Source organism: Girardinichthys multiradiatus, chromosome 22, assembly GCF_021462225.1.
Source record: "Girardinichthys multiradiatus isolate DD_20200921_A chromosome 22, DD_fGirMul_XY1, whole genome shotgun sequence".
NCBI classification, from domain to species: domain Eukaryota; kingdom Metazoa; phylum Chordata; class Actinopteri; order Cyprinodontiformes; family Goodeidae; genus Girardinichthys; species Girardinichthys multiradiatus.
In genome coordinates, this window is record NC_061814.1 from 40,226,798 (window position 1) to 40,254,472 (window position 27,675).

Below are 27,675 nucleotides of genomic sequence, written 5' to 3' on the forward strand. Positions count from 1 at the left end.
AACAGTTGAGTTACCAGTGCAGTGGGATCTCAGCCCGATCAATTTCTTTATGACTGCTGAGCAATACAATTTTTTTTTCTTACTTCCTTCAGGTGTTGACAGGAATGATGGTAATGGTACAGGCTGTGCAGTTGTGTGCATAGTCGGGCTAACTGTTAGGATGCAGAAGTTCTGCAGGAAAATCTTCTTAATGGAATACATCAACCAAGAGTTTTAAGAAAGAAATTTGTCCGCTCCAGTCTGCCCTGGTCCTCTTGGTAAACTGCTTTCATGTGTTTTAATGTTGCCCACTGATACTGCAATCTGTGCACTGTTCTCAGATTGGGCTCAAATGTTTTGCTTCAGGAATATAGATGACAAGTAAATACTTTTGAAGGACAAATTTGAATAAAAATATGCAAAGAAAATCAGTTAGAATGAAAGAAATATTGGGAAAAAAAATAGGAAAAATAAGGAAAATACAAAAGAGCTACTTGAAATTATCTTTGACCAGCTGCCTTCTGTGATGTCATCAGCGGAATGTGTGAATAAATGCATTAGATATGGGTGGGTAGATTTTATGTTGATTTTATAACGATTTACAGTAAAATAGCAAAACACAAAGGAATTTTTACCACTTCATGTTGTTCAATAGGTGACAAACTACAAACAAAGTGAGTTTACAAAAAATCAGTCTGCTCACTTTAACCTCTTTCAGGACCATGGCCAGCTCAGGTCTACTTGAACCAGAAAGCACCTTCAGTAAACATTTGAATAGTGTGTGATTTAAGAAAAATGATAAAAGAATATTTCCGTTAAAAATAAATGTAATATCTTATAATTGTGACTGTTTATGTATCCAACAGCTTAATATACATACACCAAAAAGATTTATACAAATTTATGCAGATTTTGCAGATTTTTACAAATACGTGTGTGGAAATTTTCACGCCAGTGGCCTCAAGGGTAGGAAGAAAAGTACGAAGTGTTTTCCTTCCCTTTTTGCTGTATGTTGTATTCCTCTTTTAACACGCATTTTGATTGGCTCTCCTGAACGCTTGTAGCCAATCAGCCTTCGCCTGCCATGGAGGAAGGAATAAATGCAAGATGGCTCCTCATATAAAAACAGTCTTCTTGGTTGCCCTCAGCGTGCAACAAAATAACTCTCTAATCCTTATTAGGTTAAAATATTTATCCGCGAAGAGTTCTGAGGGATAAACTGAGCGTTAGCTTGGCGACGTTGGGCTGTATTTTGTGGGAATATAAAGTACAGGAACAGCAGGGACGACTTTGAAGACATGGTTGTGTGAGCTCTGAGTCTTCGTGAACCGTTGGGCTGCTGAGGATCACACATCCCCAGCAGGGCCTTAGTTAGCAGCTAACAAGCTAATGACTTTACCGACTGTCTTCTACCGCGTTGGAACCCTCAAAGAAAAGGAGACACAACTGGTGTTGAATGTTGCAAGTTGAAGCTCCTGTAACAAATGAGCATGGCTGTATCAAGGTAAGTTGCACCTGTACTGTCTCGGTTCTGTTGGGCCGAATTTTCCTAACAATTAGCTACCTGATGTGCTAACGTTTGCTAGCTTTAATTCGGCAGCGAAATAGCGTGGCGGGCCGACTAACGTTTGCGAGTATTCCGGGACTCTTGTTACCTCACGGATAATTTGGTTTCACACAATATGGTGACTTTATGAAAGTTCGCAGCTGTTGTGAAACGCTTATTGGAATATGTTTTTATTATTATTAATTGGCTCTATGTTGTTCATTACAGATGATCTGTTACTGTAAAGTTGCGTGATTAAACAGGATTTGCAAACACAGCAAACGGTTATTTATGAATTTGACCCCATGTTTGTAACCGAAGCACTCATATGTGGTTGTTAAACGACTTACCAAGAACTAATCTAAACACATTCAGTTGATGGGTGTTTGCTCTTGCGTTAATTGCCTAAGTTTGTTTCGGTTTATATGTTCATCTGTTTAGTTTAGTTCACCTGTTTTCAGTTGTGTTCTCTTGCATATGTCAGAAGATAAGATTAGCCTATAGATAACGATCTGTACACTGTTGAGGACCTACGCTGTTATAACCATCCATGTTCTTGTTGCTGTGTATTTGCACTAGATATGTTGGCAACATTTTCAGAGAGATTGCATTTTTAAGAACAATAAAATAACTTTGAGAAGATACTAAGATCTTTTGTGTCGATTAAAAAAAATTGGACACCTACAGATATTTAAGGATGCAGTCCTTCGGTATTTTATGTCCCTTAAAACGTTGTATGTACACTAAAAACTTTTGAAAACTTGTGGTCACAAAATATTTGGAGATATTTGATCGATGGTCTGCTGTTTTTGCGGTTACAATAGAGTTCAGTCCTTTCATTCAGCCAATAGGTCACGTTTATTACTGTAGAATATGGGATTTTCAGTCTTTAAAAATGGCAACAGACATAAAGATATTTTTATTTTCAGTGTAAAAACTATTAATTCTGGAACTGAGCTAAGTAATATTTCTAGTTTCAATGGAAGCTGGATCTTTCAGTCACGTATCAAATCAGTCTTCAGGATATAGATGCTGGAAACGATTAAATACCTTGTTTTGGTATCTGTTTATAGTGTGTATGAGATGTTGAATTCAAACTGTCTACTGTACATATGACATACGTCTCACATTTTATGATTTTAATTTGTATTTTAAATATACATGCATTTGAAAATCTGTTGACATTCTTTGCTCTGTTTTCCTGTTTATGCTACCGTGAAACAAATTCGCTCCAGGAATTAATATCCATATATTTTCGATTGATAAATTCTAGTCATTTTTAGGTGACTGGGTATTTTTACCTAAACTTTAACCCATAGTAGTAAATAAAAAGTTGTGATCACCAGTCAAGTGTGAGTGAAGCCACAGACGTGCTAATGGTAACATAAATGTTTGCAGCCTTTAATGTTTTATTGATCTGGTTTATTTTCTTGATCACTCCTTCCAGGCTTGACCGATTGTTTATCTTGCTCGACACTGGAACGACACCAGTAACCAGGAAAGCAGCAGCCCAGCAGCTTGGGGAAGTGGTGAAACTTCACCCACATGAACTCCACAACCTCTTGTCAAAGGTGCAGATTTGTAATTTTTTTTGAATACACGTCCCTATAGATTAACTGGCAATCTGGTGACTGGTAGAATGTGTGTTTTTTATTTTTTATTTTTTTATTTTGTTCATTTTTAATCATACGATCCTCCCGAGCAGATCAGAGTTTTCTCTAACTCTCTCATTGGCTAATGTAATCACAGTGCCTAGTCAAAGTATCAGTATGACTTCAACTTGTTCACATTTTTGCCATGTCACAACCACAGACTGCATTGCTTTTTTATTTGGATTTTATGGAATAGACCAACACACAAAGTAAAGGATAACTGTGGCACAGAGGAAAAATAATACAAATATTTTCAACATTTACAACAAAAACATCTAAATGGTGTGGACGTGCTTTGGATTCAACCCCACTGAGTCAAATACTTTGTAGAATAAAGTTTTGCTGCAGTTACAGCTGAAATTACTTTGGAGTATGTCTCCAACAGCTTTGCATATGTAGAGCCTTTAACTGTGGCCCATTCCTCTTTGCTAGATGGCCAAAGCTCAGACCAGTTAGATTTAGAGCATCTGTGATAATAAGTTGTTTAAATCTTCCAACAGATTTTGAATTGGATTTAGGTCTGGACTTACATGAATTTTAGGAGCTGGAATACTAGAATCATTCGTGGAGTTGTTTCTGCCCTGCATGATATCTTTTTGCATGTGTTGCATTGAGCCCTCTGGTCATTTCTTTTAATAAAGTTAAGGCACATTTTCAATCGCCGCCACATAGTGTCCATAGTTGCGTGCACACTTCTGCACATTCTCCTTCATTGGTGTTCATTGGCTTCTTCCAGTCGGTGGTCTAGGTATCAAAAGTAGGAATCGTAATTTAAAAATGTGAACGATTTTGGGAGAACTAGAATATTAGTCCTGGTTCCAATGGATTCTCGAGACTCTCTGCCCAACCCTAATGTTGAGTTTCCCAGTACATTACTGGTTACCCTGGCATGTTGTCTGTTTTCCCTGCTCTGCTCATCTCAGTCTTTTTTTTTTTTTTTTCCTTAACATAGTGAATGAATATATTTAATATAAATTTCAAATGGCACATATGGTACCAAGATGACTCTTTTAGAGGGTTTGTCTGGACTTTTATCAATTAATGCTTCACTCTTTGCTATTTTTGGATGCAATTTGGTACAGCTAATGGTCAGATCCTGCACTGTGGTTTGCTAGATATTTTGGATTACAGCTATATGCTTTTAAAAGAATATTCAGATTATTAAGGGCTGTTTCTTTACATTTTCTGCTGTGTCCCATAGTCATTTACTCTAATTGAAGTATTGACTCTTAGACCTCTGAAATATTCTCTGGGGTGTTACTCTTACCAGATGATGCCAGAACCATTCAAATAAACCTTGTAGCATTATTTTTGAGCATGTGTTCCTTTGTCTTCATAAGGCTGGTTGTTCATTAATGTTCTCTAATGAACCTCTGAGGCCTTCACGGGACACCTGGATTTATACTGAGATTAAATTACAATCTCTGTTCACAAATTAGGTGACATCGGAAGGCAATTGGTTGCACATCATTTTATTTTGTGGCATCAGAATAAAGGCGAGCGGAATCAGACCTTTTTATTGAATCAATGTATAATTTTCCAGCCACTTTTCTAATATTTGTTACTTTCATTTGGTCTACTACATAGAATCTCATTTCTTTATTTCTAGGTCAAGTTTTGTTGTTTCAATCTCTTAGGGAAGCATTTTTATGTATTTATGTTTTTTATTATTATTGTTATTTTTACACTACCTTATTGTCAATATATGGCCATTGTTGCTAATAACGCATTCAACTATAAGTAACTAAAATGCCCCAAAAATATTTTGAAATGCATTGAAATTTATGACTGGAATGTGACAACATTTGAAAAATAATAGGGGTATGGAAACTTTAGCAATGCACTGTACATGGTCTCTATTTTGGTACTAAATAAATTACAATTCTTGTCTAAAGGTCCTTACCTATCTAAGGAGTCCCAACTGGGACAGTCGAATTGCAGCCGGTCAGGCTGTGGAGGCCATTGTGAAAAATATTCCTGAGTGGAACCCGGTTCCAAAGCCAAAGGAAGGTGAGAATCTCAGACTTGGCCCATCTCCTTCTGGGTAATACTGTGTTTGATTTTTCCACATAGTTCATGCATGTGTCATAGCACGTGAGGGTGTAGTTATAATTGAATACATTTGTGTATCTTTGAAAAATTGTATTTGGAACAAATATCCCAATTGGAAATAAAGGAAATCGTAACCATTTGCATCGGTATGGTAGCAGATCTGCTTTAAAATAGTTTGTTCTCTAAGACATGAGTTCTGACAAAGATGGCTAATAAATGCTGTGATGGTTTCTGTTTCCTGGAACTTCAAAAACACTTGGGTAGGTATACATCTTTATTTTTTACGTGTTCTGTGGTGCGATGTTGGTCTCAACGTTTCCTGGTGTGTATGTAGGTATTGAGGAGAAGCTTCATAGTTATGAGACTTTGCATCCTTATAGAGTCCCGTGAAGACCTGTCTCCGGAGGATTCGTCTTGTGACCGCCTGAATTTTTACCATTTCGACATCTCCCGTCTGCTCAGACATGGAGCTTCGCTGCTCGGATCTGCGGGAGTCGAGTTTGAGCTGCAGGAAGATAAAACTGGTTTGTACAGACATGTTCATTACTGTGTTGTGTCTCATGCAGTATCCAGTTCGAGTTTCCTTTCCTAAAGAAATTCTACACCTGATTTTCTTATTTTTTTTAAAGGCCTATTTTCTGAAATCCCACAACACTTCCGTAGTGAAAATGATCTCCTTGTCCTTCAGTGACCAACCAAGCCACTCTTATATATTTGAATGTGATTTGAATAGGGAAATCTGCTCTTTCTTATCTTATACTGAACATTTTGCTTTGGGACTTCTTGTCTGTCGTTGGTTTCATTTTGCTCAGTCACATGTTGCTTTTTTGTGATCTAATCTTATTTCCCCAACTATTGGATAGACATTAACCCTGTCCATGATGCTCTTCTTGTATATATTTGTGGCCCCTGCAATTGTTTTCTTCTAAATGTTCCTAACTCCAGAGAAATCTATTGTTAACACACCCACAGACAAATTATTCCCCCAATGCTGTCATTTGTTCTTCTATGATTTCTGGAAATATCCAAAGTTTTCCGCCAACTTTTTCCTGTGTTTTCAGGTGAGATGGATCCTAAGGAACGTCTTGCACGCCAAAGGAAGCTGCTCCAGAAGAAGCTGGGCCTGGATATGGGTGCTGCTATTGGAATGGACACAGACGAGCTGTTCAATGATGAGGACCTAGACTATTCGTGTCATCCAAGCAGTTTTAAAGCCCAAGAATATAAAGCTACAGCTGGCTGCAGCTCACGCAACCACGTGGTCAGTCTTGTGCTGTTTAATCTATGTGTCATTTGACCTTTTGGAAGTTTCCCCTTTGGTTTACAAATTTGAAGGAGAAAAAAAACATAAAATATTTCTTAATGGTCTTATTTATTGGTCAACCGCACTGCAGGTTACAGAGTTGGTTCCGCAGTGTGCCCTTAAAAAACAGCTGAATGTTTCTGTGTTGACAAATCAGCTGCATCTTAGGGTTAGTCTTCTTCTTAGTGGCTCAGAACTAGAACTGGCTGGTAGAGAAAAACCTTCAGCTTGTGGCAGGGCTGCACGCGATTACAATATCAATTATGATTCACCCAAATTGTTCTGGACACTTAGTGTTTTTTGTCATTACACAATGTCCTCCACGTTTCCATCAGCGTTAGCATCTGGGCTCCCTAAGATGTACATCTGGTGTGGAGCATTAAAGGCAGTTATGGTCCATCCAACTGGCCAAATATGTTTCTGAAATGCAGAGCATAAATGTCTGACACTGGGAATATAAAACCCTGTCCAGTATTTCACTCACTGATATCATGACTAGATCTGTGTAACAGCTCTAGTTTTTAGCTTTTCCATTTTAAGTGCGCTCACTTGTATTATTGCCTTAACAAGATTTTCTTAGTTTTAAATTTTTTATTTTGCGGCATTAATTTGCACATTTTCGATGTGAGTCTTCTTCTTATAAATAGCTCCATCCTCTAAGTTTAATTAAATTAGAATTGTTTTGATAATTAACCAACTGTTTGTCTGTCGACTCATTATTAACTTTGTCACACTTACTGCAAATAAATCTTTTAAACTTGGTAATCATTAGCAGTCTTTAGTAGAGCGTATCAAAAACATCTGGAACTTCAGTGGATAATGTATTTTCTAGCATTTTTGCCATTTGGGTTTTAGAGAATAAACATTTAAAAAAGGGTCTTAATCGTTGCATTTTATAGTTCCCTCCTCGTGTTTTGACATCCTGTACATTTTTTTTTTGGTTTCAGACGATTCAGGCGGCTGAATTGATCGACTCAGAGTTCCGGCCCGGTATGAGCAGCCGTCAGAAGAATAAAGCAAAAAGATTGGCTAAACTGGTGGCAAAACAAAAATCCAGAGACGTGGATCCCAATGAAAAGAGGTTGGAATATGGGCTCATCTCATTGAGCCACAGCACATTTGGGGCTTTTTTTTTTAAGGGTTTACCCAGATTGATATTTAGTCTCACTGCAGTAGTACTAATGAATAATTGTCTCTACTGTTTTCTTTCATTTTAGTAATGACAGCTTTGAAGGTGAACCTGAGGAGAAACGGAGAAAAACAACCAATGTAGTAATTGACCAACCAGCAGCAGAACATAAGGTCTTAATTGACAATGTTCCTGATAACTCGGGTCACCTAGAGGAGGTACAGAATCATAATTAAACATATTTTGATGACTCATACATTTTTTTACTCTAAATGTAATGTATAAATACTTTGTCTTCAGTCACACGAGTGGCCTCTGGAGAGCCTCTGTGAGGAGCTTTGTAATGACCTCTTCAATCCATCATGGGAGGTAAAAATCAGCGGTTTTTCAATGAAATGAAACTCGGTGCCTTGAAAAAGTTTTCATACCCCATGGATGTTTTCACATCTTGTAATGTTACAGTCTTGAACTTATTTTATTGGGATTTAATGTGATCCACACAAAGTACTTCATGATGGTCAAGTGGAAGGAATGTGATGCAGTGTTTTCTTATCGGTTTGATCTGAAAAGTTTGGCGTGGATTTGTACTTAGTCCCTTTTATCCAAGTATAAATGCCTCACGCTTTTGGAGAACATCAGTGGACAAACCGTATTAATGAGACCAAAATTTACGTTTTTGGCCTTCATACATAACTCTGTGTGAGGAAAGCTAACCCTGTAAGTCACCCTGATCACACTATCCCCATAGTGAAACATGTTTTTCCTCTTCCAGAACAGTTTCTGAATATTTCTTATGAGGGACTAAATACAAATGCACAGCATGCTTTTTTTATTATTATTATAATAAAAAAAAATACACTTCCTTCAGAAAATGTGCAGTGTCACACAGACTCCCAAGAATTTTGCGGTTGCAAACACATCAAAAAGTGACATTCAAGGGGTGTGAATACTTTGCAAGGCATTGTAATAGCACTACGAGTGAACTCGTAACATTTTTTAAATGCACTTTAAAATAAAAAGTGGTTTTATGTGGTTGTTAGGTTCGTCATGGTGCGGGCACAGGTCTCAGAGAAATCCTGAAGTCTCACGGTGCTGGTGGTGGGAAGCTGGTTGGAAGCACTGCAGAACAGGTACATCATAAAACACATATAAAGGGTTTTTCCCCAAAATATTGCCAAAACTTTCATTGCATTAGTTCTCCTGTTCTGGATTAGATGTTGCGTCAGCATCAGGAGTGGATAGAGGATCTGATCATCCGTCTCCTCTGTGTCTTTGCTTTGGACCGCTTTGGGGACTTTGTATCTGATGAGGTAATATTTTCTAGATTATAATGATGAGGCAGAGAATTCAATGTAAGCACAACTGAAACCTGGTCACATGAAGGATGTTAGATTTGGCCGTTTTATCTTTTTTTTTTTTTTTGGGGTGGCCCTTACGCCTAAATAGGTGGTGGCTCCTGTCAGAGAAACGTGTGCACAGACGCTGGGTGTTGCTCTTCTTCACATGAGTGAAAATAGCGTTTCCATGACGGTAGATGTCCTGCTGAAGCTGCTGAAGGAGGACCAATGGGAGGTCCGGCACGGAGGTCTTTTGGGGATCAAATATGCCTTGGCTGTCCGACAGGTACCAAGTTTCTTTCTATGTAAATGTTCATAGGATGCCTGATACACTTAATAGTGCATTTGCCTGTGCAGAAAATACGAATATAACAATAGTAATATACATTCTGTTGTGAGAAGACGTATACAGAGACAAAAAGCTTTGCTTCTTTTTCTGCTGATTTAATACTCTTTTATATTAATGATGATTCTGTATGATCTTTTTATTTCCCAGGATCTCATCTCTGTGCTTCTCCCCCGGGTGCTGCCTGCAATAACTGAAGGTTTACAGGACCTCGATGATGATGTCAGGGCTGTGGCTGCTGCTGCTCTTATTCCAGTGGTGGAGGGGTTGGTCCAGCTGCTGCCCAACAAGGTTAGAAGTAAATCTAGTTCTCCTGCACTGCTTCTTCATAACATGCACAGAAAAACAACAAATCTCATCCAGCTGCAAACTGCATCCTGTCATGGTTTGTCAATGTATGGATTTATTGATAGACTCAAGCTCTCTGTTTACAGTCAAAGGACAAAAATATTCTAAATCTATAACTATGTTCAACAGACTTGCTCATTGATTAGTGATGAACAACATATCCATGGATTCAAATTATAGATGTGAAGACGAGCTGATTTGTACCGATTCACAGACTTGTTCAAGATGAAATCTGGATTCATTGGATTTTATATATTCAGTATCGGTAAAATATGCTCAGTTTAATAATTAACTCGCTATGCCCATAAATTTCTACAAACTTCCTCTCAAGAGTAAAGCAATTAATTTAAACATGTGAAGTTATAATTGTGAATGCAGAACTGCTCCACTTCTGTTATATCGGTACAATAAGTTTCAGCAGTGATGCCCATTTTTTTAAAGCGACAAAGACTGAAAGCGTGTATTTGCAACACCATCTGTTTTATCTTCTAATATTGGGTTTTTTGTCTTGCTGTCTAAATGTGGGGAAATCCTTTGATTAGTTTGTGGTTTTAATGGCAGTACTGTGGCAGAGCAGTACTGAAAATGGACCCAACCAAAACAGAACATTTTATTTAACTGGGAATTATCCTGGAGATCCTTTTCTGTTTCTTTGAGGGAGACCTGACCAGAAAGGCACATCGTTGCAGGCTTAAAGTTTGACATGAGCATAAAAGTACATGAAAAATCAAAACAAAGCCAGCTCAAGAAAAGCAGTTACGGTTTTCAGATCCTAAATTCTTTAAATTAACTCTTTCTCAGGAAGAAAAAATGAGAACTCAGTTCTACTGAGTTTATGAATAAATTGTAAAAATGATTCTAAGAGAAGCCAACTTGTGTTTGAGGGCGTTAGGGGAGCCTATCCAGTGTAGCTTTGTACATAAAAATATAAAAATGCTGCTCCTTAGGCTGAAAGAGTACCAAGAAACCAGGTTCTAAAGAACGCTGTGATGCATCCTGTACAGGGAGTGTTTGCTTATTAAAACGGTTAGAGCAAAATGCCGCGCATGCATAAAATATCACGTTACCGCAGTGAACAATGCTTTCAAATGTAGCTCGACCAAGTTTTTCCTGACTGATACATTTTTAACCCCAGGGCTCTTTTTGAGAGCTCTGCTCAGAAATATCATTCCCAGAAATAATTATTAAATGTGTCTGAGGAACTACAAGGTTTATTTTATTAGTTCTGGTTTTACAATAAAGCTCTAAAAATAAATGCTTATGTGACAGAGTGAGAGTAAATTTTAAACTATGTAGTTGTTCTCCAAAATATCTAGCAAACCACAGTGCAGGATCTGACCATTAGCTGTACCAGATTCTTTGCAAAAATATAAAAAGTAGAAGTTTTAGTGACTTATTAGTTGATAAAGGTCCAGTTGAACCTCCTGAATGAGGCATTTTGGTGCCGTTTCAAAAGTATCAGTTCTTTTTTTCCCCCACTTGTATCTCATCTCATAAATGGCCATCCCATTAATAACGATTGTTATCCACCAAACATTTATTTCTTAAAAAAAACATACAAAGGAACTAATACTTCAAATGGAGCATATTTATCAACAGTGACAATTAAACATAGAATTATAGAACAGTTAACACCAATCTTTCAAAGTTATGAGCACAAGTAGAAACTGGTGTAGATTTGCTGTAAATGCTATAACAAAATGATACCAATAAATTTATCACAGCAATAAGAAAACCACAGTCCTCATTAGTGTGGTTCATCATAACCATCACTGTGAAATCTGAGATATTATAAATACTGAGAAAAATATATTAACTCACTCAATTCAAAAGACAGAGCAGGGAAACGGAGTTAACAGCTGGTAACTGAAAATTCAACTTTAAAAACATTTTGAACAAGTTTGAACATAAATAATATTTACCGAATGCCAAGCTGTTATTGATTCCGTGTAAAATTAAGGATATATCAACCTCATTAATATTCAAAGTTGATTACGGACCCTTCTGATGGTGGAGTTTCACTATCAGGATCCCAGTCTGGATAAAGCAAGTCCTCCTCGGCTGAGGAAGAGTTGCCAGGACACAGACTGGCTCCACTATCAGCTGCCAACTTATCCAGCAACTCCTCAGCAGTGAAATATGTCTCGTTCTTGCCTGCTGTTATCTTTCAAGATGTAAAAAGGCAACAAAATAAGAGTCAAAGTACCACAAAAAAATACTCCTCTGTGCTCAGCACCCAGTCGGATATTGTAAATTGCACAAGGAGGTTTCTAAGGCACCCGTTGGCAAATTTGGTTGATCGACTTGTTCGTCGATCTGTTGGAGCCAAAAGAATCAGGAGGTGTTCATAAAAAAAATCACGTTGCCAACGTCATTTTCCAATCACGGCGAGGGAGATGAATTTGTAATAAAGCGAGGGAATGAGGCTTTGCAGTTTCCTACATTGTATCCAGGAGACAAAAAGCCGAAAACCGTCAGGAATAGCGACAGTGTGACAACAGATTACAGGAGTCGAGTGGAAACATTTACTCTGACACGGATTAGGATTGTAAAACAGAAAACCTAAGAAATTCTTAATGTATTTGCTTTATGAAATGAGTTTTATTTTTCCTCTTATTCAGCTGTTTGTTCAGTGGGTTTTGCACGTAGAGCAGTGATACTTAGAGCATTGGAAAACGCAGAGTTTTGGCTTTCATTTGAAAGGTCACTTGTCTGAGTAGGATTGTGTTGCACTGCCATTGCTCTCTGTTTTTCCAGGTAACCTCCTAACTGCATAAAGGGTTGCTTTTAACTGCAGACCTTTTCTTCTCCAAACTATGAAAAAAAGGAAAATAAAACGGGGCCTAGCCTGGAGCTTTGGCAGACAAAAAGCACCAGTAGCGTGAATCTGTGTGATGGTATGTCCTGGTGGTCTCATTATAATGTTGCTATCATGCAGGTTCCTTTTATTGTAAACACGCTATGGGATGCACTTTTGGACTTGGACGATCTCACCGCTTCCACCAACAGCATTATGACTCTGTTATCTTTGCTGCTGACCTTCCCTCACGTCCGACAGTGCAGGTCAGGTTCTCATAACTGTTGAATATTTGCAGACTTTAAAAAGATTTGATTCTTCACATCTGCACCTGGTGACACTTTTTTTTTTTTTTTCCACCACAGCATGGAGCAGTCACTCACTGTCCTGGTTCCTAGAGTTTGGCCGTTCTTAAGACACACCATATCATCAGTCAGAAAGGCTGCACTGGAAACCCTTTACACGCTGCTGTCTAAAGCTGATGAGGTAACTTCATCCACAAGCAACCGGCCATTATCTGAAGCACCATCGTAAATGTCCAACTGCCGCAGCACGCTGTGGTACAAGAGTTGAGAGGTTATCATTCACTGCATCATTTATTTCTTTCCCTTCAGAGTTGTGCAGTCTGGATAAACCCCATATTACAAGATATGTTGCGACACATCTTCCAGTCCTGCATACTGGAGAGCAATGATGAAATACTTGAACTAATTCAAAAGGTTTGTTGCGAATGCCCAAGTACTACTTTTAAGGCTCCGAGATGCATCTTGTAGGTTACATCCTGTGTTCATTTTTGCAGGTGTGGATGGAGCTGCTGTCCCAGGTCCCCCAGCAGTTCGTGGTTGCAGCCAGCTGTCCGTGGATGGGTGCCTGGCTCTGTCTGATGATGCAGGCCTCTCACATTCCCATAGACCTGAACATGCTGCTGGAGGTGAAAGCCCGCTCCAAGGTAAAACGTTTTTCTATTTACTTTTGTTTGCAAAGTTTAATTGACGTATTTCACCCTGTTCTCCTTGTGGCCGCTGAAGCATCTCCTACACATAACCGTGTGTTTCTGGATGGCTGTGGGCGGACATGATTCATAGCTTGTGTTTGTGAGAGATGCCGTTTCAGGCCATTTCTAAAGAGTCGGTCGCTACAACTAACTGATGGTGATTTATTTATTGGTCTTAAACTTAATGTGTTTGACCCGAAGAGGCAGAGCAGCAATAAACTTCGCTGTGGTTGCTAAGTGACAAACGAATTGCTCGTATTCAAGGAGAAGTGTGTTTGAACCAAAGGAGCTTCAGCTGTCTGAACATGTGGTGCTGCTGTAGAACGAATAGAAGCATTCAAATTATTTCATAGATACAAATCTACAGTTTTATTCTGAACTTTGGATCCACTCATAATGTTCATGAAAGCCTGTATTTTTGGGCTCTTAATGATTTACATTTGGTGCACAGGTTTGAATCTGTAGATTTTCTCTGGTCTATCGTGATCAAAATTGAACATAGCAGCTCAAATATATACTGTGTGGTTATAATATTTGGGTAGATGCCCTTTAGCAAGTTCACGTCACTTTTTGTAGCCTTTGAAATTCTGGTTAGATGTTTGAAAACTACTGTTGGTTGGTTTCCTGCACTGATGTGGCTTTTAAGCACAGATGGATCCATTCCAGGGCCACTGTTGGTGTGCATTTTAGATTTGCATGTTTGGTACACCAAGCTGTTGATTTGAGGTAAATTCATAAATCCTCTTCATGAGATGTAACTGTACCACTGGCAGTGAAACAGCCCCACAGCATGACACTACCACCACCATGTGGGTTAGTTGGTAAATGGTTGAAACCTGACCTTGACTCCTTGAAACATGCCTTAAACGCCCTACAGCCTGTCTTCACGTTGTCTATGTAGGCAGCTACATTTTTCAGTCCAGCCTGGATGGCTTTGAATCAGCTGCAACCAATCAGGATCACTAGTAAAACGTTAGCAGGACTCGTCTTGGTCAACTCGCATTTGCAAAACATCTGCGCAACTTTCTTAAGATTTATACTATTATGTCATGTATTTTAGACTGAAAAAGTCCCCTTAAGTATCATTAAAGTATAATTTTTTTTATCATGACTGTATAGTTGTTAAAGGTCATACTCAGCATGTGTTGCTATGCTGACTCCCCAGTGTAACTTTTTAAAATAACCAATCATTTTCCTAAGGTTGTGTTAAGTTATATATATTTTTATACTTCAGGATAAGACTGGCTCAAAGGCACGTCAAGGAAACAATCAAGTGAAGGAAACGCTCCAGCAGTATATAGCTGGGGCTGAGACTGTAGCAGATGATCCACTGACGAGGGATTACGTGGTGGTCCGTGCCAGACTCATGGCCGCCAAGTAAGTTTTAAAAGCGTTCTTTTCATCATCAGGTTAACTGTCTTTTTGAGAGATTTTTCTATTGTTTTCTATTAGATTGCTGGGGGCTCTGTGTCGGTGCATCTGTGATCCTCAGCTTAATGCTGCATCCCAGGAGATCAGGCCAGCTGAGTCTTTGGGCCAGCTGTTTCTCTTCCACCTCAACTCCAAATCAGCCCTGCAGCGGATAGCCGTGGCACTGGTTCTTTGTGAGTGGGGTGCGCTGCAGAAGGTGACAATCAGACATTTCAGAGTGGAACAAATTTGATTTGTCCGCAGAGCAGCATCGGGCATTGAGAACCTCAAATCTTATCTTTGAATCCTTTCAGGATTGCCAGATGGTGTCATCCATGGTGCAGCCCCGGCTTCTGGCTGTTCTGACGGAGCAGTTGTACTACGATGAGATTGCGATTCCCTTCACACGCATGCAAAATGAATGCAAGCAGCTCATGTCGTTGCTGGCTGAAGTACATATAGACCTTCAAGATCGCCTCAACTGTAGTGTTTTCACCATAGACCAAGCCAGCGAACTGGTAAACATTTAACACATCTCCTTCATCCAGCAGAAAACAGCCTGAGGGATATCCCTAACCTATTAATAAATCTTTTTAACCACTTCTTCATCTAAACTCTTAGAACTACCTTGTGTATAAATGGTTTTATCCAAATAAATGTGCCCTAAAATCCCACACAACTTACAGCTTTGGTAATCTTATAACCCATCTAATGAGGGTTTTGTCAGTAAAAAATGCTATTAATTATATTTGTCTGTATTAACCAAGGAAAACGTAACACTTCACCGTTTTCCGTTTCCTAGGTAACCACCATCTTCACAGAAACAACCGCAGGTCTGAACGTGAACTCCAAGCAGTGGCTGGCGCTGGAGAGTAAACGGCAGCAAGCTCAGTCTACGGTGATGGAGACCAACACAGAATGGCAGCAGCTGCATCTGCGTGTCCACATGTTCACCGCCTGTGCAGCAATCAACCTGGAAGTGCTTCCTGACAAACTCAACCCTCTGGTGAGGCCTCTCATGGAGACAGTCAAGAAAGAGGAGAACACCCTGATCCAGAGTTACGCGGCTTCGTTTATAGCCAAGCTGCTGCAGCAGTGTGCCAGCCGCTCACCGTGCCCCAATTCAAAGATCGTTAAAAACCTCTGTGCTTCAGCATGCATGGATCCCTCTGCTACACCCTCATCTGCTTGTCCCGTACCCACAGCGCAAGAACACGCTAAAGGTTTGGAGTATGTTTATGTCGGGTTCAGTTGATACATTTTGGTTTAACTGATGACTAAATAGTTTTTCTTCTTTCCTTAATAACTTAGAAGTAGCAAAATGAGGACATTAACAGGTTGAACATTTCATATTTCTGCTTCATATCTAAGGAGGTGGGCTGGAAAAAGATGTCATGCATCACATAGTCAACAAAACCCAAGGAATCATCACTCTCTACCGCCACCAACGGGCTGCGTTTGCAATCACAAGTAAAAGGGGTCCAACACCGAAAGCTCCGAAGGCCCCCATGATGGAGCTTCCTCCTGGCAGCACCATAAGCTCAGATAATGATGAGGTAGAGTGAGCACCTGAAGGACGTTCTCCTCACTCTGAGCTCATACCAGCCGCAGGTCATCTCAAAACTGTTCTTTGTTTTTTCTTAAGAGCAAGAGGCAGTTTCTTATTCAAAGACGAGGAGCGGAGTTTGCCCTGACGACCGTTGCCAGGCACTTTGGTGCAGATCTCAACAAGTGTCTGCCGTACCTCTGGGACAACACAGTGGGACCATTGAAGGCAGTAGCTATGGCAAATCTTTGCATTGGTATGTTTTGGTGAACCAAAACCTAAACTTTAATACAGTTTTGCAAGTTTATTAACTCCCCTTAAACTTTCTCTTTTGTCACAGCACAACCACAAACGTCTATGTCTTCTATGGGGATTTTGTCTTGTTGTGATACACCAACACAGAGTAGCACACAATTGTAAAGGGGAAGCAAAAGGCAAACAATGCTGATGTTTTTAAAGATATTTTCTCCCCTTTTGCTGCAAAGCTTTTGGAGTACGATTACCAGCTTTGTGGATCTATAGACGGACATTTTTGCTCAGTCTTGACTACGATTCTCAGTCATTGTTTAGATCTGGACTTTGACTAGGCCGTTCTAACCAATGATCTTAACCATTCCATTATGGCTGCATGTCTAGGTTTTCATCCTCCCAGCATGATGCTGCCCCCACCATATTTCACTATAGAGATGGTGTGTTGTTCAGGGTGATCTGGAGTGTTTTTTTGGCATCTGGCCTGAGTAACGTTTTGTGGTTTCCCTTTAACTACTTTATTTTTGCCACTGTTTCATGAAGGTCAGGTCTGTGGAGGGGCACTCCTAATTGTTTGGCCAAAAGATCCTCTCACCTGAGTTGTGCATCTTTTCTTTTATTTCAATAGCATTCAATACTTTAATTTGATCTATAACATAAAGTCCAGCTAAAATACACTGAGGTTTGTGGTTATGATGTGACGACATGTAGAAGTAAACTGAACAACTTCAGCAGCCACTTCCTGCGTTGTTTTATGTATGCTATTTGTTGCTTCATCAACAATCAATTTGCAGATGTTATGAGTTCAGGCACTTATTCATAATATGAATGAATTTAAGTCTATTCTTTTGCCTACAGCCTTCAGTTGTGTCACCAGATTTATACTTCAGTATTTGCTCTTCTGGACTGTGTGTGTGTGTTCTTGTACTTGTTGCTGAGTGAGAACCATTTTTCGTATTTTTATCGCAAAGTGAGGACATTTTCCTGGTCCTCACTTTTTCAAATTCCGTTCTTGGGACAGGGGTTAGATTTAGGACTAGGGTATGAATTGAGTTATTGTTAGGGTTAGGGTTAGGTATTAACTGGTTAGGGTGAAGGTTAGTGTTAGGGTCAGGGTTAGGCACTAAAAATCAAGGAAAATGAATGGAAGTCAATGGAAGTAACCAAAAAGTCCTCATAAAGATAGTAAAACATGGATGTGTGTGTGTGTTTTATAGACAGGCAGGCCCAGCTGGAGAGAGGCGATGCTGCAGCTCAGGAATTGGTTTATTCTCTGCAAGTTTTGGAAGTCATGGCTGGAGCTATGGCTGTTGAACTTAGACCTTTGGTAAGACTGATTGTTCAGCATCTCTGATTTAGTGCCCTGTGTAATGCTACTAGTTCAAACTCTAATTAACTGCATAAATAGTTAGACATCTCTCGTCATAGTAAAACCTTTTGGTTTCTCTCCTAGTTGCTGGAACACCTACCTCATTTGTTTACTTGCCTGCGGCACCCGTACACAGCTGTGCGGCACATGGCTGCACGCTGTGTAGGTGTGCTCAGTAAGATAGCCACACTGGAGACCATGAACAGTTTCCTGGAGTGTGTACTCCACTGGTTAGCTGCTATTGAAGACTGCACGAAACAGGAGGGCGCCATCGAAGCTTTGGCATGTATCCTTCAGTGAAACCTTACGGTTCTGTCACCATATCTGTCCTGCTTCACCGTGCAGGTATAATGCTGTCATTTATTCGTAGTTTCTTTCAATATTTGTGTTAGAAATGTTGCGGCATTTGCTGTTCCTTCATGTTACCACCCTTAACCAACATTCTCCAGGCGTCATGGAGCAGCTAGATGTTGATATTGTTCCCTACATCGTGCTGCTGGTTGTACCTGTTCTGGGACGTATGAGTGACCCCAGTGATAGTATTCGTTTTATGGCCACTCAGTGCTTTGCTACACTAATCCGCCTTTTGCCATTAGAGGTACAATTTATTCATCTTAATACAGAAACCTGCCCTTATTCGTTTTAATCTTTGTTTTTGCTAAAAGAATCGCCATGGTGTGATCTCTTGACACAGAAAACGTTTTAATTTGTAGTTTATTCCTTTTTCAAATTACTTTATTTTGCTACCCCTAGGCAGGTATACCTGACCCGCCAGCCATGTCTGCTGACTTGATCCAGCAGAAAGCAAGAGAGCGTCAGTTCCTGGAGCAGCTGCTAGATGGCAGAAAGCTGGAGAACTATAGGATCCCTGTGCCGATTAAAGCGGAGCTCAGGAAGTACCAGCAGGTGTGTTGTTCGTTTGCATGTCTGAGCAGCAGGCGAACTTTATTAGGCATTTCATACATACTAAAACATGCAATGAAACGGACTCCGATTTAAGGATTTTAAATTGCAGCTGCCATTTTCCAGAATTAGCAGGAGTTGAACATGAGCACTGTAACTGACTGCTCCCCAGTAGTTTGCATCTGGAGTTTTCACTGTAGCTGCTGTACTGGATGGCTCTAAGCCTCAACACTTAATCACTTCAGATGGACCCTACAGAAAAACATTCTGGTTCTGCATCATAGCTGCAACTTTGGTTGAGTGAAGGATGTCTGACTCAACCTCCAGCACTGCTAGCATGTCCAGCTGGATGACAGGGGCGTTGCTATGGAGACAGTCAAACAAAATTACTGCAGTCTGTTGCTTGCAGGTGTGTTTGTGTGTTTACATCAAACCTGTAAATTACTGTTATTTAAGAAATTAACAGGAGAGAGTGGTTTTAAAGGTGCACTGTACATAAGATCAAAAAGTAATTCAGTTAATAAAAATCAAACATGTACAGTTTTATTGCTCTTAAAGGAATATATCTAAAGCACATATTTCTGTTAATTTGTGCAACATTTTCTATCACATTGTTACCTTCCACTAAAAGTTCCCCCAGTATTCTTGGAAACAGTATCCTGAACAACCTGCTTTTTTATCAATGACCTTTTGTGGCTTACGTTCTCTGTGGAGGGTGTCAATGACTGTCTGCTGAATAGCTTTCAGGTTTGCAGGCCATAAACATGTATTCCAAACATTTTTTTTTATTGATTTATGTATTATTCAAATGTTCTGAGAAACTGAATGAGTTTGCTTACTTTGGGCCATAAAAAACAAATGACTCAGAATCAAACGCTTGACATTACTTAGTGTGTTTCCAGTACTACTGGAAAGTTAATTAAATTAACTTTCCAGTAGTACTACTAAATCTACCTGAGATGCGCGTGTAAATTGCGTTGTGTGAAGATTACGTCACCCTGATGATGACACAACCATGCTGGTGTGTCCTGCAGGATGGGGTGAACTGGCTGGCGTTCCTGAACAAATACAAGCTGCACGGGATCCTTTGTGATGATATGGGTCTGGGCAAGACTCTGCAGTCCATCTGCATCCTGGCAGGAGATCACTACCTCAGGTACTCACTACACATCTCCACCTTTACTTTTAGCACATTTACAGAAACGTTATAGTGTTCAATTAAAACATGAGCATTTTAATTATTCTGAAATATAACTTTAGATATTTTTTCATTTCTTTCTTTGAGATCTTATGATCCTTAGGAAAAATGGTATTTTATTCTGTGTTTGACGTTGTGATTCGGGTGGATCCTAACTGGATTTTGTTTAGGGCAAAGGAATATGCTAAGACTAAGGCAGCAGACTGTAGCCCTCTGCCCTCCCTGGTGGTGTGTCCTCCCACACTAACGGGCCACTGGGTGGATGAAGTGGCAAAATTCTGCGCCAAAGAGTACCTCAACCCGCTGCACTACACCGGGCCTCCCACGGAGCGAATGCGGTGAGGATTAGTCACTTAGCTGCAGGAGGATGACTCAAGTTTGCCCTTCAGGAGTGAATAAGTGAAGAAAAACATGCATTGTATTTTTATTCAGTCAACATTTGGATGATTAAACAAGGGTTTGCTTTTCAGGTTACAACATCAAGTGAAGAAACACAACCTCGTTGTCGCTTCTTATGATGTCGTGCGGAATGACATAGACTTTTTTAGGTGAGTAATCCTCTAAATCTTTCCATTTTGTACAGAAACATTTCATTCCAACATGTTTGTTTTTATAGGAATATAAAATTTAATTACTGTATCCTGGATGAGGGTCATGTCATCAAAAATGGGAAAACCAAACTTTCCAAAGCCATCAAACAGTTAGCTGCCAACTTCCGGGTCATCTTATCAGGAACGCCCATTCAGGTGAGGCCTAAAAGGAAGGTTTGACTCACTCTGGTAGCTTAACTTCACATAAAACTTGTCTTTCATCTTCAGAACAACGTTCTGGAGCTCTGGTCGTTGTTCGACTTCTTGATGCCGGGCTTCCTTGGAACAGAACGGCAGTTTGCCGCTCGGTACGGAAAACCTATCCTGGCCAGCCGTGACGCCAAAAGCTCATCTCGAGAGCAGGAAGCTGGTATGTCAACATTCCCAAAACTGAAGTGCAGGGTTCCAACGCAGTCATCCATCCATTCATCCATGTCTTTTTTTTTTTTTTTTTTTTGGGTAAAATTGCCAATTTTTGATATTCTGTGTTTTTAATTTGACTGACATAGGTTACTTTCTTTCAGGTGTCCTTGCCATGGAAGCGTTACATCGTCAGGTGTTGCCTTTCCTTCTGAGGAGGATGAAGGAGGATGTGCTCCAAGACCTTCCTCCTAAAATAATCCAGGACTATTACTGCACTCTTAGCCCTCTGCAGGTACTTGGGCCCACTGAGTAATGTGTTGTCCAATGTTAGGGTGGGAAAACCTTTTTTTTTTTTAAAGGTTTCTCCTCTTTTCTGGGTTCTTTTTCCTAATGAAACCATTAGAGTTTATGGTCTACGTTTCACTACCTTTCTGTATAATCTAGAAGTAGCTGTTTGTGGGATTTGGGGACATCTTTTGGACACACTGATGATTGCAACCAACAAGTGAAAAAAACTGCCTTTTAAACACACAAACGGATGCAAACTCCTTTTAGGTCTGCTGTTTAAAAAAAAGAAATAATCATTTTTGTCCCGTTTGAGCCTCTGTGACGGGAAGAAAAATCAGGAACAAATGGAAAAAGGACGTGGGAACTGTGTAGCAATTAAACCAGTTCTTATAAGGCTGTTTCCAGCAGTGGTTTCTAGGGGAAGCTGTCTTCTTTATTTAAGATGTATTTGCTCAAACACACCTTATTCATAGAAAAGGCTTACTTCAACAGCTGAAGATCTGCAGATGGCCTGTTGGGATTAACTGTCAGTTTAAGCTAGTTGATGCAGAGAAGGATAGCGATTATACAACACTGTGACCCGGATAAGAGATCACTGTTGGTTATCAAACAGACTGATCAATTTTATCGCCCAAGTTCTACATAGTGGAAGTTTTTAATATACAAATGTCATAATTAGCCTTTTCTACTCTGTTTGTTTGATCTTTTAAGAAACAACCTGTAATACTCTCACTGTTCACAGGTTCAGCTATACGAAGACTTTGCAAAGTCTCGAGCTAAGGCCAGTGTGGAGGACAGCATCTCTGTGGCCTCCAGTGAAGAGGAGGAGAAGCCCAAACTGAAGGCTACGGGCCATGTCTTCCAGGTACAGATGTTTTCAGTGTAGTTTTCTTTGGTTTTTTGCATCTCTACAGAGTTTGCTAGAGAGCAGAGCGGTTGTTTGCAATCACCATGGATCAAAAAATACCACAGCCAGTGTCCTTGAGTTGTCATAATGTCTGTTCCTTCCTCAGAACTTAGATGTAAGCACTTCTCACAGAGCTCTGCTCAATCCATCATCTGAAAATAGAAAGAGTATGGCACAACTGCAGACCTACCTAGACATGGTTGTCAACTTGAACCGACAGACCAGGCAAGGAGAGCACTGATCAGAGAAGCAGCCAAGAGGCTAACGGTACCTCTGGGGGAGCTGCAGAGATCCACAACTTAGATCAACTATTAGTCATGTACTCCACAAATGGAGTTACTAAGATCGGTATCGGCCGATCTTAGTAACTTTCTAACATGCGGTTATTGGGCCCTTTAGTAAAACTGGGCTGATCTGTGCACCCCTAGCTCCATCCAATTTAACTGAGCATGTTTAGTCTTTTTTTTTTTTTTTTTTCTTGCAACGAAGAAATATTTTATTCTTCAGATGTGAATGGAACGCCACGCTCTACAGATCATTACTTATGAAAGTGGCTGCAAAACCATGCAGGATTTTCCTTCCACCTTGGAATTGTACGCCAGTTTGTGTTTGCAGTTTGCAAGCCTCTGGATTTTTCCAGGGCTTGTATGACTTTTGTTGTGATCAAGCTGTAACATGAGCCTCTGTTGACCTTTCTTCAGGCACTGCAGTACCTGCGTAAGCTCTGCAACCACCCAAACTTGGTTCTGACTCCTCAGCATCCAGAGTACAAGCGCATCACGGAGCAGCTGGCTTGCCAAAATTCGGGTTTACGCGACATTCAGCATGCGCCAAAACTCTCTGCTCTCAAGCAGGTAATGTGCTGAGATGTTCTACATGTCCGTGTGTTTATTTGTACATGGTGATTAAACTGAAGTTTCATGAAATCGGTTTGGTTGCAGAGCTCTGGTGATAAATCATCCACGTTGAGTGAGACTGTGGTTCTGATATATTCTTGCTCTCCAGCTGCTGTTGGATTGTGGTCTTGGTGGTGGTGGAGGATCAGAAGGAGGGACCGAGGCAGTGGTGGCCCAGCACCGCGTGCTTATTTTCTGTCAGCTGAAGAGCATGCTGGACATTGTTGAGCACGACCTGCTGAAACCCAAACTGCCAACCGTAACCTACCTGAGGCTGGACGGCAGCGTGCCGGCTGGCCAGCGTCACTCCATCGTCTCCAGGTAGAAGAAACCATCTGTCAGTTTGAAACGGTGCTGGAAGACTAATGATGTTTACCTTTGTTCCTCAGGTTCAACAACGATCCATCCATTGACGTGTTGCTGCTGACCACCCATGTTGGTGGTCTGGGTTTGAACCTGACCGGCGCCGATACGGTGGTGTTTGTGGAGCATGACTGGAACCCCATGAGGGACCTGCAGGCAATGGATCGTGCTCATAGAATAGGACAGGTACTGCAACTGGATACTCTTTGCTTACAGCTGCATGTCTCAGCTCTCTCATGCAAAATAAACCAACTGAAAGGGGGAGGCGTGACGTTAAAGCTCATGTTCTGCGTCCTGCTAACCCTTGTTGTCTGTGTTGTGCAGAAACGGGTGGTGAACGTTTACAGGCTGATCACGCGAGGCACGCTGGAGGAGAAGATAATGGGACTGCAGAAATTCAAAATGAGCATCGCCAATACTGTCATTAACCAGGAGAACACCAGCCTGCAGAGCATGGGCACAGACCAGCTGCTCAATCTCTTCACTCTTGACAAGGTGAGCCCACAGGCAATAAAATATGTAAAGGATCACTGTTCCCCCATCATCATCTAAACAGAACCGCTGCTGCCAACAGCATTAACTGCAACTTAACAGTCGGCTCTTTCACTGTCAATCATCCAATAAGAAAGAGAGAAGTTTCTTATTTCTTACAAGTCATTGCCTATATTTTAAATAAATTAAGTTTAATTCATTTAGTCGTGAAAGCAGCTTACAACAGCTGAGAAAACATCACCTCTGTCTCTGTGGTCCAACATTTATGAGGAGAAGTTGGGTGATTAGACCAGATATGAGGCACTTATTAGGCAAACGGTTGTGATTGACCATCTGTGCAGTGACATGAATGGTGACTCAGCACGTCAGCAGTAGTTTAAAGGCAGCTATCTTCTAATTAGTAAAGAAAGAAAATACAACATTTTAAAATATTCAAACTAGAGATGCGACTATCAGAATTTTGTGGCTAGTTTCTGTTGTCCAGTTTTTCTGTGACCTGCTGAAAAAGCCAATTCCAGTTACTCTTTAGAAACTGTAATAAGCTTTCAAACATTTCCAGATTCTGCATGCTTGGGAACAGAGGTTGAAAGCTGGAAACCTGTGTACCTGTGTGGAAAAGAGTTTTGGTTTAAATCGCTTCTTGCATCCCTTCATTTCTAAACACCTGACTGCTCCTGAGGCAAAAACTGTCAAAGTTTGACAGTTTCATCAGAGTCCACATTGAAGAATGGTTCTTTCTGACTCGGAAACGACAGCTGTGTTCAGCTCATTAACATGTCGGCCGGTTATCTCCAGTCAACATGAACCTCAGCCAGTAAATATTTATTCCTTATGAGCTGCTGGAGGGTAAATGTTCAGGAACAAAATCTTCATCTAAGATGTTTGCCTTTATTAAAAAAAAAATAAAACTCCTAATTTTAAGCAAACTATTGGTCTTGTGGATTAACTGGTGGATCCTGCTTTAACTGAATTTGTTTTTACCTAAATCACAGCTTCACTCTTATCGGAAAAATTATGATGTATTGTTGTATTGCAGGCTAATATTCATGCTGAGAGCAGCGTCATTGCATGGCAAAGAAAAAAGATCCAACATTTATCCAGCTTCCAACTCAAGGAGAAAAGACCTACTGAAGGTGTTTGGTTGTTTAAATGAGAACAAACTGGGCAAGCATTTAGTAATGCTCTAATGTAACAAACAATCAGGTCTGCAGTACGGATCGTCAGGGGTGACCTTCCCTCCCCTCCATCCAGGGCTTGTACAGGTCAAGGGTCAGGAAACAGGCCTCTAACATCTCTGCAGGTCCCACACATCCTGGACACAAACTGTTGAGCCTTTTACCTTCAGGTCGGCGCTACAGAGCGTTGTTTTCAAAAACCAGCCGCCACAGAGACAGCTTCTTCCCCCAGGTTTCTCTGATAGACACTGTTCAGATCAGTACCATGCATATCTTCTTCTTTTGTAAAAAACAAAAAATGTTTATACATATTTATTTAAAAAATATTTCCTTTCCCACCAAATGCTTTGTAAGTGGAGCCGAAGTCAAATGCCTTGTTTCTGTGCTGAAACTTGGCCGATGAAGCTGATTTTTATTCTCTGTATGCTTCGTGCTGCTGTTGGCATTGGAACGGCTCTGTTGAGCTAAACTTTCTTGTTTTTGGATGTTTTCAGGACGATAAGAGTGACAAAGGTGAGCAGTCGTCATCAACCTCAGGGAAGGCCTCCATGAAGTCCATGCTGGAGGGCCTGGGAGAGCTGTGGGACCAGCAGCAGTACGACTCGGAGTACAACCTGGACAGCTTCATGGACTCGTTGCACTAGCACTGTTAAAACTCCATTCAGTCATCTCATCTGCAGGCCAAGCAGGACCTGGCCACCGGCTGTCAGTAGAAAATGGATTATGGTTACTGTAAAAGTCCCACCGTGAAACACAGCCAGATCAGGAACAGTGGACATTTTATTGCTCTTAATTTGAAAGGTCTGGGGGAACAGTGTTACTCAATGACTCACTCCTCTTCCAGAACTTTTTCAGACATCCCAACATTTTACACTGAAAGTCACCCCCAACACGCCCTTTTACAGACCAGTAAACCAGGACAAGCGACAAACATCTCCGCTGTTGAATTACGTCATCGTCGGTAGTTATGGCGGCACCACCAGCATGCTGGGATGCTGCTCTAACCTTTCAAGCACATATATGTATTATAATTATAGCTCTAATTTATAGTTATGGCTGCAGGTGCTACTTCTCCAGCCCACTGCCTTCTTCGCACTTCACTTTTCCAGAGTATATACAGTGTTAACTGCTTCAGCCCCACCTTCGTGTCGCAAAGTCTTAAACGTGCGGCTAAACTCAGCTACGCCTGTCAGCACCTCTCTGACTGATGGATACTCACACGGCTTGTATGACAAAGGGAACCCAGGTGACTGTGACGAGAAGCCATAGGACGCCGTCGCTGGACTGGTCTTTCATGGCACAGCCAAAGAAGCACTGCACTCGGATCAGCATTACAGCGACGCAGTGTGGCAGCAAGCTGATACTAGTACCGGAAACTTGGCCCAAGTATTTTAAAAGGAACTGTAGACTTGTACATATTTCTCTAACTGCTGCTTTTTGTTTATGATAGTAAAATTGAAATAAATTCTGCATACTGTGGATGTTGCCCTTTTTTTTTTATCTTTTTGAGCTGCAGTGGCCAATAGATGGCAGTGTTGTACACTGGTGAAAATAATCCCTATCAGTCAAATAAAAAAAATACAGTTTGCATGTTGAGAGGTTTGCATGGCAACCAAAACAACAAAATGGATTGTACATACTTTATCAAGTTTAGGCACAATGAACTAGAAGATCTGACATAACCTTTTTGTAGAGCTATAAGATTCTGTTTATAATTAAACAGTTTATATATATTTAGAATTATCCAATTTTATTTATTTTTTTATCAATTGTGGGTTTTTTCGGTCTTAAACCTCGTGACTTTAAGCAATTTAATTAAATTCATAAGTGTTTTTAAAGCAAGTGCAACCCTATTGCATCAAATAAGACATTAATACAGTACATAGGAACATAAATCAAGTTGTTTCTAAATATGGTAAATTGCACAATTACTGTATAATGTACAGGGTTTGACAGTCATAAAACTACATTTAACAAGATTTTCTGGTTAGCACAGCAAAACGAGGACCGGGATTAGGCCTACTAACTGATGCGGTAGTGTTGTTGGCAGTGCAAAGCAATTACAAAAAATAAAATGGTGTGACAAAAATCTCAAAACCTCACTTAAGATGCATAGTTCAAGTCAAGAATAAAGTTAGAAATAAAACAGATCTAATGGTTAAATTGGATGGTTTTATTTCCCAGGTAATCTGACATGGCAGGACAACCCTCTAATCCCCTATCTACAATAACCAGTGAAGAAGCTGACTATTTAGCACTTGAGGTTTACATTTCTTAGAAGGCAAACTATAAAAACAACAATTAACGGTCTTAATTGATGCGTGGTCAGACGTTAGCCTCTGACTGAGGAGAAAAAAGGCCAGGTTGAATCACACGACCCTCAGCCATTTGGATAAAGATGTCAAATCACTGAAATAAAACATTAAACATTCATGGAATAGGA

General features: G+C 40.3%; 1 protein-coding gene across 1 annotated transcript; it reads left to right on the forward strand.

The window, feature by feature from the left end:
- Positions 1-1,074: 1,074 nt before the first annotated feature.
- On the forward strand, positions 1,075-26,711 carry btaf1 (BTAF1 RNA polymerase II, B-TFIID transcription factor-associated). Its single transcript, XM_047351857.1, has 38 exons — positions 1,075-1,483; positions 2,973-3,096; positions 5,073-5,187; positions 5,610-5,753; positions 6,291-6,490; positions 7,480-7,613; positions 7,750-7,879; positions 7,962-8,030; positions 8,702-8,791; positions 8,876-8,971; positions 9,108-9,284; positions 9,495-9,635; positions 12,631-12,755; positions 12,855-12,975; positions 13,104-13,208; positions 13,289-13,438; positions 14,718-14,860; positions 14,936-15,110; positions 15,208-15,411; positions 15,696-16,116; positions 16,265-16,449; positions 16,539-16,695; positions 17,906-18,015; positions 18,142-18,343; positions 18,507-18,655; positions 18,811-18,963; positions 19,995-20,116; positions 20,329-20,496; positions 20,629-20,706; positions 20,775-20,904; positions 20,977-21,118; positions 21,273-21,403; positions 22,142-22,264; positions 23,008-23,160; positions 23,312-23,523; positions 23,592-23,751; positions 23,890-24,060; positions 25,727-26,711. Exons 1-38 carry the CDS (start codon positions 1,464-1,466, stop codon positions 25,874-25,876), a joined length of 5,580 nt encoding a protein of 1,859 aa, XP_047207813.1. The 5' UTR covers positions 1,075-1,463; the 3' UTR covers positions 25,877-26,711.
- Positions 26,712-27,675: the final 964 nt, after the last annotated feature.

What these genes read in the sequence shown, in the direction of transcription:
- btaf1 (XM_047351857.1), top strand. Translation starts at nt 1,464, where the DNA reads ATGAGCATGGCTGTATCAAG. An exon ending in TCCGCCTTTTGCCATTAGAG is followed by an intron (nt 18,656 to 18,810) that starts GTACAATTTATT and finishes TGCTACCCCTAG; the next exon opens with GCAGGTATACCTGACCCGCC. An exon ending in GTGCTCATAGAATAGGACAG is followed by an intron (nt 23,752 to 23,889) that starts GTACTGCAACTG and finishes TGTGTTGTGCAG; the next exon opens with AAACGGGTGGTGAACGTTTA.